This window comes from Pempheris klunzingeri, chromosome 12 (assembly GCF_042242105.1).
Source record: "Pempheris klunzingeri isolate RE-2024b chromosome 12, fPemKlu1.hap1, whole genome shotgun sequence".
NCBI lineage: Eukaryota > Metazoa > Chordata > Actinopteri > Acropomatiformes > Pempheridae > Pempheris > Pempheris klunzingeri.
The window spans coordinates 8,634,694-8,645,499 of NC_092023.1; the positions used below are offsets into that span (position 1 = coordinate 8,634,694).

At 43.3% G+C, this 10,806-nt stretch overlaps 1 protein-coding gene across 1 annotated transcript in view; it reads right to left on the reverse strand.

Moving 5' to 3' along the window:
• Nucleotides 1–5,656, reverse strand: part of LOC139210859 (phytanoyl-CoA hydroxylase-interacting protein-like) — a 15,751-nt gene extending 10,095 nt beyond the window's left edge. The window contains exon 1 of the mRNA XM_070841040.1: nucleotides 5,385–5,656. Within this exon, the coding sequence (XP_070697141.1) occupies nucleotides 5,385–5,490 (106 nt within the window). The 5' untranslated portion in view covers nucleotides 5,491–5,656. The remainder of the gene's footprint in view (nucleotides 1–5,384) is intronic.
• Nucleotides 5,657–10,806: the final 5,150 nt, after the last annotated feature.

Consider the following 10,806-nt stretch of genomic DNA (forward strand, 5'->3'; position numbering starts at 1 on the left):
AGAAAACGATAACGTCTGTTTCCGTGATATCTGCATCATGGAAAGATGAAACTCACGATCAGGAGGTGAAATCTCGCCAAACATTTTTCAAAATGCTGAAGTGAAGAATTCTTAAAGGCTGAGTGATACAGGCCTTAAAGAACAGACGCGTTTCACATTTAAAAGGTGGCCATTACTGCATATTTGATAGGGATTAATACCATTTATAGGTTTTTCACCTATTTTGTGCCAATTCATGTTCATCCTTCATGATGTTCATCCTGAGCATTCAGTGATCATAAATCATAAAACATAAGCTTTCAGGGCACTCACTGTATCCCGAATCAGAGGCATCACCTCTACCTCAGGGTACCGCCAATATACAACTGTAAACACAAACCAAAACCAAACACTGGAGATGAAAAACCTGCTAACTCAGTTTCTGCGTTGTGCCTGAAGCAGAGTAGCTTCCCTGTCCTCTGCTTTGGAAAGCGTTTAGGTCAACACTGATGTTTTCCTTAAAAACTCGGAAACCCTGTGCAGGTGTTTGCCCTCCCAGCTACTTGTGACTCCACAATGCTGATTCAGCTCCCATTTACTCTAATGCTCCCCTAATTAACCTGCAAATGGAGGCATTAGACTGACAAAGTGAAGCTTTCCAAATGCAGTCAGCAACTGCCTACATGACAATCTTAAGGATGCACAGCTGAGCTAAAAGTGATGTGATCATGGAAAACAAGCTCTGAAGGCAGCAGTTTACAGGAGGGGAAAGACATCTGAGGAAAAGATCATGAGACAAACAGAAACGTGCAACCACCACTGTTCACTGTCAGATAGCCATTCACGAACTTAATACATAAGGTTGAAGAATTGAATTATGACTCAGGGTGCCAACATACGAACAAACTAATGATCAAAATTAATAGACAAATCAACTACAACTTGCTGGCTCTAAATCACATTGCCTGCGGGTAAATACACAGGCTTGTGATAGCCAATGCTAAGCTGTGCTCTGGATCCTCTGGGACTCTGAGAGCACAGGATGAAAGATGGAAAAGTGAAGAGTGAAGGTCAAGCAGCAAGGGAGAGAATAAAACCTTTTACAATGTCACAGGGGAGGCCTGGACTCTTAGTTGGACTTAAATTTACGGTATATGCTAGTATTGTACTTAGTGCTACTGTAGCCAATATTCATTCTCTTGAGTCATAATTACTTGTCTTACTATTTTTTTGCAGCGTGGGGGATTATTGCATCATCATGACCAAGCAAAAATCGGGTCCGGGTTTACGATCTTGAGTACACAGTTCACATGCTGTACACACATGCATAGGGGTTCAAAATGATAAAAGGAGCATTACACATGCTTTAGCGAAGCACCAAAATGCAGGACACAGAACTATCTGCAATATAGCAAAAGGATTAAGCTTCAAAAGATGGAAAGTCTATTCCGCTAAATCTACTTAACCCTGTTTAATGGACCTTATTGGGCATTGCCCTTTTACTCAGCTTGTAGTCAAATGCCACAGTGTGGAATAGCAATAGATGCCGAAGGATCAATAAAAATCTTGTTAACATGCATGCATTGGGTCATCGTAATGGCTCTCTGTGGTAGGATTTGTTCCAGTCACACCTGGGTTGATGCTGTGAATTACTTGTTAGCACGCTTTACCAGTGAGAGAAATGTGATTTGATTTCCATTCAAGGCCATCTAATAGCATAATGTAAATGTATTTTCTCATTGGTGGTTGGTGATAAAAGTGTCCACCACTTCAGACTACGGTGCTCCATTTGAGGGTCCACACATTCGATTTCAAAACAAGTCAACTTTCAGTCAAGGTTACTGCTGAAAAATCAATTCTCCAAGTACTGTTGGCAGTTATGTTATGTGAAAAAGCAACTGGCAGATGATAGTAGCACTGATTGTCTCTGACTGCACTAGTGGGCACTCAGTTCAGACAGACGAGCCTCCTACTTTTTAAGTTGCAGTGTTCGCTCTAAAATTGAACTGTAGACATGAGCTGTGCAACAGACACTCAGCAGGCATTGATGCTCGCCAGCCTTTGAAAATCACGTCTTTTGTTCCTCTCGATGCACAGGCTGGAGGGAGACTGACAGCATAAACAATGCTCTGTTCATCAGGGTCACACAGCCTGCGTTACCTTTTACACATCAATAAGCCCCTGACCAGCAAACAAAGACCTAGTAAAAAGGTTCAGAATTGACCCGTTCCTGTTCTTACAAATCAATTCAATTCAAGACAGATCTGTTTTTCAAAACTTGTCCAAAACCTGAATGAGTCATCATTTTCTCATTTGCATAGAATTTGGATTTCCAAACAAACAGGCTGTTAACGTCTTCAGCTGTGTTTGTTGTGAGACAAGTGTTGAATTACTCTATAGAAGGATTTCAAAGACCAGAAATCAGGCACTGACCAAATTTATTAAAAAAACAGGAAAATTACCATGAAGCAGATTTTCAGAGTCACACTACACTTCAATCAGTCTCAAAGAAAGTTTTGATCTATGTCATACAGTAAAGTCAGTAAAGTCTATTTAATTATGCAAAACTTCTCACACCATCTCTCAGTTCCACTGTGGGTTTGCAGAGATTGAGAAGTAAGCCTTTTGTTTAACAGTTGCAGCACTGCATTTGAGGAAACAATGCCATTGTCAACTAGTAATTGGCAGGCTCAACACCGAGGGAGCTTTTCTTCAACTTGACACAGTTACTTGTGACGTTAAGGCACCTTTAGCAGATTTTAACGGTTTCCTATCAGTCCGTCTGTGTGTCTGTCATGGGCACACACACACACACACAACAAGACTGAGGGTGTCACAGCAAGTATTTTGGGCAGATGGGTCTCAGACAGTGCAGCAGACACACTGCCTGGTTGCATATATGGCAGTCATTCATCTTGGCAACTTAATTGTGTCACCAACCATGGCACAAAGGCCTAGCACGACATGTAGTGTGGATTTCATTACCCCCTTTAAGTCCATCCATTAACTGTGGACATAAAATCAAAATGGTGGTCCGAGTCAGCCTTACAGAGGTTGGTAGCAAATTTGTGTCCAGTTCAACATCATGGAAGCAGCTCTCTGTCTCCCCTGACCTCCACACACCAATTCACAATTTCCCACTTCACATCACTCTTAGCAAAGCATTCTCTACCCCCCTCCCACTAATTCTCATCACCATAACTGAACTGAACCATTAAGTCTGTAACACCCCCTCTAACACATAACACACATAAACAACTTGTATCCCACCATTTCTTTTGTGCATTGAAATGCCCAAACAGTCCTCAGTGTGTGTGAGAGAACGCTTTCCCACAGACAGTGGGCCTACTGAAGCTGCATGCATTTCCATTTGCTAGGTCAGCATAGGCACATAAGCCTCTCATGCAGGCAATTAAATATTAATGGATTTGGGAGATAAATTTAGAAAGCTACGTGGAACTGAAATGAATATGATCCTTGGAGAGAAAAAAATGCGTATTGACCAGATGATACATCAATTTCTAAGAAAGCTAAAAGTAGGCTATGCAGTTTTCTACATATAGGGTGTGGCAGCTAAAGTGTCAACCAGACAATATTCCTGGAGGTCATATTAGTTAACAATCTGCTACATCAAAATTCAGGGGGTGGTCAAAATAACAGGAACACTAATAGAACCCAATCACCACGACAAACCATTCTCAAAATAATTCAAAATTACAAACTTCACTTACTATTACATGCAAATTGTTTCTCATCCCACATCATGAAGCTCAAGTGTGTTGTACACAAGAATGAGCTCATTTATAATCGGCAATATGGGTAGAATATGATGGCATTGGGGTGCATTGTGCAGCAACATTACCTGAACTGGACAGATAAGAATGAACATTTACAGAGCATGAAATATCAGAATTAACAATTCTTAGAAACTACTCAGCTATATGACAACCAACAATTGCTCGGCAGAATCTGCACAGAAGGCAGACCATTGTGGCTGTGTTGCGCCATAAACAGAGCATGTGGGTGTCTCAAGGACACAGAGACACTATTTACACTGGGCAATCTACTTGATAAATAGGAAAGTGGTTGTTGTGCTGCAAAGATCAGGCTTATAAAAAAGGTCCCCGGTAAACCTGCAGCAGGAAGCACAAAGCCGGCACAGGGTCCATTAGAGCACCAGCCTATACACCATTATTAAAATTACAGCTTTAGAATCAGGCCAGCAAAGCACTAAGAGGATATAAACTATGTCCTACTGTATTACATTATGAGGAGCAGCTCTGGCAGATGAGGAAATGAGGCAGTGTGGTACAATGACTGCACTGTGATCAGATGCTGGGGGTCTTAAAGAGGCTCAATGAAAACACACCATTGACTCCAAAAAACCCCAACCAAATCAATTCAGCTAAGAAAAAGGTGTGATCTCATTTTATTGCCATGGACACCAATTTATCTACAATCCTAATTTAAAAAAAATGAACCTCTGTGGTCTGAATTCAGATGTGGGATCAGCTGTGTGTAATTGCACTGATGGGTGTGTAGGGCTGCGCAGCCTGTGCACACACGTGGGTGCAGCCATGTTTGAGCCTCCCATTCTCTCCTGGTGATGACTTGCTTTTTTTCCCTCCCCACCATTAAATTCGCATCAGGGTGAAGCCTGCTCGTGTAAAAAAAAAAAAAAAAAAAGAAGAAAAAAAAAGCCTATCCGTTTTGACATCATAAAACTAGCTCACAGTTGCCCTCTAATCCATAATCTAATGTATATCAACTCTTTGTTTGATGCTAAATATCCAGCAAACTTTTGAATTCAAACTCAACCACAGTCTATCCAGCATGGATGCAGCTGGATGACTTGATGAATTATAAATGTGAACGCAGGGGAGAGTTATTCGGGACTTGAGGATGGATTATATGTATTATTTGTATACATAAAACGTGCAGAATATCACTATGAGCAAGTAAATTGACTGAGGCACCTCCCTGATAAATAGACAAGAGCCAGCGGTTGAAGGCGGGGTGGCTGCCGGTCTCTGTCCACGTCTGTGGTGCTGAAATGAAGCCTGTGCATGTTCATTTTGCAGGAATATACATTTCCTTTGGGCACAGCCCCTCTCTTATGAATGAACAAAACCGTGCTGCCACTGTAAAAAGACACTCAGCTATTCCACACACGCACAAGCGCACCATCCATCCTCCATCCATTCATCCAAAGAACCGGCGGAGCGACCGGCCCCTGCTCCCTTCCAACACACAATAAGGGTACAGCATGCAGCTAAAACCAATGGCATAACAGGCTGTGCGCGTTGCAGCGGAGCCCAATGCACCCACATTGTGCGCAAATGTCTCAACATCCCATAAAAAAAATTAAAAAAAAAAGAAGAAAGAAAAAAAAGATTCCTCCTTACCATCTCGCTCGCATAACTGTATGGCGTCCAAGCTCAGGTCCTTGATCATCCCCTCGCAGGGACTTAATGGACTGGTGATGTTGTGCGCCAAGCCTGGTACCTCCATCTCTGCAGAAGAGTCCGGGTGATGCTGCTGGTGAGATGCCGTCGCTCGTTAAATGTCGTCCGCGGGACTTGCACAGCTGCGAGCTTCCGTGCGCGGCCGCCAAGCAGGGAGAAAAGAAAGAGAAAGAGAAAGAGAGAGACCGGTTTCCAGTCAGTCCCCTGCTCGTTCCGTCGCTCACAGCTCTCCTCTCTGTCTCCTGGGTGGTGCGGTTAGTGGCGCGTCAGCGGAATCGTCACGGGCGCGAACAGCTCAAGCCGCCAGCTCTGGTTTGAGCAACGTGAGACATAGCAGCTTCTGCAGGGGCGCGTTTAAATGTATCAATGATAATCAATCTGTGCGTTTGATTCGATTTCATACGCTCCCCGCGTACGCAGCACTTCTGCACCTTCAGAGCCACAAGTGTGTGTGTGCGCGCGTGTGTGCGTGTGTCCTGTGTGTTATTCCGCCGCGGGACAGTTGAACATGAATAGTTCAGAGGATTAGTGCAGAGACGCTCCGCAAATTCAATGGGTTCTTATGTAACCAGATTAGCCCGGTGTTCCCCCTCTGGTTTAGGTCTCCATCTAAACCATCCACACACTCCTGTTCTTCCCCGTTTCACGTCCAACGTCATCCCAACAGGGGTCTCTCACATGTCCTTATTTGGTGAGGTGTAGCCCTCTCTAGCAGGAGCGCAGGTGCAAGTAGACCACACAATAATGAGCCGAGGGACGACACATAATGAATGAAACAACCTCTGCTTTTCGATTTTCTAGGCGATCCTTCTTGCACCTAATGACACATAATAAAATGTAAAAACCACGTCAGTTCATTGGAAGAGGTCCATAATTTACGCTTGGCTGTCGGGTGTGTGTTTGTAATTATCTCCCCTAGACTGCTCCACCCTTTTTTTTATCAGTGGCTCCCAGGATCAGGGTCGCCAAAGCATGAAAGGTCAAGTGCACTGGTAAACTGTGGCTAAACACACATATAAGGCTGCAGGCGCCTCTTATGACACAGTTTGGCCATCATGGATCATTTTCATTCCTATATTTCCCAAAGCATTAACGTCCCCCTCCTCCTTTCTCCATGGGGGAGCATCAGAGTGAGGCCATGTCACTTTATATTTCTTTTTGTCTCTCTCAGTGTTATGCAAGGAGGCCTGAGGAGAGGCGACAGAGTGTTTATCTATTCGGCGGACAACGACTTCTGCAGCTGCGCCCCTGGGACCCCTGAGTCATGCTGTTCACAACTGCCGCATTACAAGCTACAGTGCGAATCATAGGAGGTAAGCCACCCTAACTCATCTCTGTGTGAGGCGTACTGACACAGCATCATCATCATCATAACCTCTGAAGTTACAACAGTGCATCTTTACGCACAAACAGTTAACTATTTGGTGAGTGTTTTCATGCACATTGGAGGATTAGGAAATGGGGTTATGGCGGGCAGGCGAATTAAAATCCTGGTAAGCTCATAATCACTGTGGCATTCACATTCAGTAGGAAACATATTAGAGGCACCATCGAAGGCCTGAATTTATTCCACGCACAGATATCATAAGGGCAATGCTGCATCTGGATCAAATTTCCTGCCTGGGAAATATATCTCATTAAAAGTGAAGGTCAACATGCTGATCACTCCCTGCAAACACAGAGCCATCTGTGTCTGAGGAGAAGACGCTGCAAGAGTCAGTATCAACAGATGAAGGCGATCTGTCATTTGAAAGCTATTTCCGTATGAAAGTTGTATGTAGCTTTGTGCTTTTAGTGTCTATTATGCGAGCATGGCTTACCAACTGCCCCCCTGGCTGTCTAAAATGGTTTGATTGCTAAAGAGCTTTGCACTGATATTCACAGATTAGCACAGCATCTGTTTAAATGACTCTGTTTCCACTGTAATAACATAAACCAGTAAGTGAGCTCATCAAAAGTCCATGGGCAGTGACTAAAAACATAAACAAAAGGAACTAGAGCTCAGCTAATGAAACGCCAAATTAAAAAAAAAAAAAAAAAAAAGAGCTCATTGTTATGTATGCCATCATCCATTTCTCTGTCGCCCTGTCTCCCTCCCCCCCTCTTCCCATTTCCCCGCTTCGCCTGCTGTGCTTATCTGGTATGGGAGAGGAGGATGAGGCTGACCAATTCTGGAGGGTTCCTTCTCATCCTACTTCCATCCGTCCGCCTTGCCAGCCCTCTCTCCACCCACCCGTATCCCCTCCAGCGAGAGTCATCATGTGTTAGCGTCAGTGTTTCCAGTAGAGCTGCAGGAAGATGAGGGAGAGCGACACTGTGCCCTATGTAACACACACCCAGCCAAGTCCATCCCCCTCACCCACCCACCCTTCCTCTTCTCCTCTTCACCTCCTTTACCTTCGTTCCTCTTTGTATTCACTCTCCCCTCTACCGTCTTGTCTCCTTTTCTCTCACTTTCCCTACATTCTCTCTGCTGTTACTCCACATCTCATAGTGAGCATATTGCTTTGCAATGTCAGTGTGTGTTTGTGTGTGTGCACTATATACCGTAGTGTTCTCTGTACTGGCAGTCCACTCTGATTTGCTCACTCTGCTGTGCTCAGAGCTCAGAGGCCACATGAACACACAGTGACAGATGGAGAAATAGCAGGGAGAGAGGGGTAGCAAGACTAGGAGAAAGCAAGCCAAATTGGTTTTAAATTTATACAAAGGTGGAGACAGGAGTCATCCAAATGCAAATATCTCTCTCATTATATTTACTCCGTGCTTTCTGCATCTCACACACCCACAAACACACACCCTGCGGCCACTTCTCATCTAAGAGGTCAGTTAAAAGCCAGTATATGGAGCACAGGCCACAACATTTTACATTAGCAGAAAACAATACCAAGTCCCGAGGGTTCAGTGAATTTGTGTGTGTGTGTGTGTGTGTGTGTGTGTGTGTGTGCGTGCATGTGTGTGTGCGTCACTGCGTACCACAAACACGTTTGTCTGAGGGAAGCAAATGAAGCGTGTCATTGATTTGCAGTGTGAGCTCTGGCCTCAGCTTGGCTGCAGTTTGATTGATAACCACCAGTCTCTCAGTCTCCAAATGAAATCCTAGTTTATCTGAGCTTTTTGAGAATGAAACATCTTCAGCTTCCATCCTGTTATTACAGCAAAATCGAATGAACAATGAAATTCATTGTTGGCCAACATGCAACAACAAGCCATCGTGTTTTAATCAGGAGAAACTAATTAAAAGCAGGGCTGAAAGAGTTATTAGTATAATGACTTTAATTGAATGAGGGAGCGCAACAAAAGCTTAAAGGAACTGTGTGACATTTTGGGGAAATATGCTTATTTGCTTTATTGCAGAGAGTAAGATGAGGAGGTTCTGTTCCCATGTCTGATTGATAAGTATGTAGCTAGAACCAGCTAACTTAGAACAAATAGCCAGCGGGCTCTGTCTGAAAGAGAGACCACCTTCCTGCCTGCACCTCTTAAGCTCCCTAATTAACATGTTATTTCTTCTCTGTTCAATTGGTACAAAAACCAGTGTGTAAAAATGACAATTTGTGGTTTTAAAGGAGGTTATGTGCCGGACTATTTCTTGGCTGAGACCATAAATATCCAGGAGTCTTGGCTGGTTGCTGGGCCAACCTCTGGGCATAACCTCTGATAAAAACACAACTTGTTGTTTTCATATTTTGGTTTTTGCAAGCAAAAAAGAAAAAAACATGTGAATTAGTGACCTTTAAAAGGTGTTGGTTTTTGCTGCCTGTGGATAGAGCCAGGCTAGCCTTTCCCTCTGTTTCCAGTCTTTATGCTGAGTTAACTGACTTCTAGCTCTAAGGCCATGTTTGGCGCAAAGACTTAATAGTTGTAAAGATTTTCTCATCCGTCGGTTGGCAACAAAGCAGACTTATTCTCTAAAATGATTCCTTTAAGAGATATCATGTGTATGAAAGGTATTTGCCTACCTCGTGTACAATTGTTATCTTTGTCAGGAGCTGTATAGGAACATCCCCCCTCAGAGTCCAGACAGATCTGGATGGATGAAACCCAGAAGGGGACACCTGGGGATCTCATGACTGGATCCAAAGCTGTGATGCTCTCTCACTCTGTTTTTCCAAGTGTGACAGCAACAAGACAATTGGTTAACAGAGGTCAAGGCACACTTGGATTGGTTGAGCTGAACATAATAAATGTCCTCAATCAGCAGATTGAGTTTGAAGGGGAAAAAATACATAAATAAGAGAGAGTACAGCTCTGGAAAGTAGCGTTCCTAGTTGAACTGAGCTTCACGTGCAACTGGACCAACATTTTCCCTCCTAAGAAAATATGCCTATACGGTTAGATCCAAAATATTGTTTTGGTCTGGCTTATCCTGGAAAATAAATTGTTCATTACATCCATATTTGAAGCTATTAAAACTTTGAGAGACAAGTTAATGAATGTAATAGAAAAATAACATTTTTGGTCTGAGGTTGAAAGAGCTTTGTGGCCTCATTTCTTAGAAACAGAACATTACAAAAGGAAAAGCCATAAATAATGTTTGAATTCAGTATTAAGATGTTCAGAGAACGGCAATAAGTCAATGACAGTCAGTTTCCAACATTAATTGCGTTGTCACTGCACAATCTCATGCTGCAATCATGTTACTGGATGCACTAAGAGCCTCAGCTATGCAAACCATAAGAAAATGTTCCGCCTTAGAGAGACTGGGTGTCACTTTGCAAAAGAATGAATGAACAACGAGGGGAAAAAAGCAGATAGACGGACACAATGAGGCAGACTTATCAGACAGTGTGAACATATTGTCTACTGGATAAAAGCCAGGTATGGTGAGGTAACAACTAAGTCACAGCTCTTCTCATTTACACCTTTCCTGCAGAGGCAAGCTGTCTGTGAGAACAATATGTGATGCTTTGGACTCTGCTGCTCTTCAAGCGAGGAGGCCGCCAGGATGCACAATAAATGCATGGTTGGTTAGTGATAAAAAGCCCATTGCCTCTTTTCTCTGCAATTTAGTCGTCTTTCACTCTCTGTCCCTCACAATAGAACATGAAATTGAAATTAGTCATGCTGGGCACTGAGAATGATTGGCAGCTGTGCCACATATAATTGCCCTAAATGAGGCAAAGAGCTTTTTTCTAGGACTATTATGCTTATGAAGCACATGGGAGTGTTTTATGGGTAAAATTTAAGTGTACTTGTTCCATTTCAGTGGTGCGATTAGTGAATTAATTCACATCCATTCTGCACATTACCCTGAGCTTCTCAGGACAACATGCCAGTATTTACATCCCATCCAGTGTTGTGGTGTTAACACGAAGGTGTTCGGTGCTCTTTACCTCGTGAAGCTCCTGTGGAAAATAAC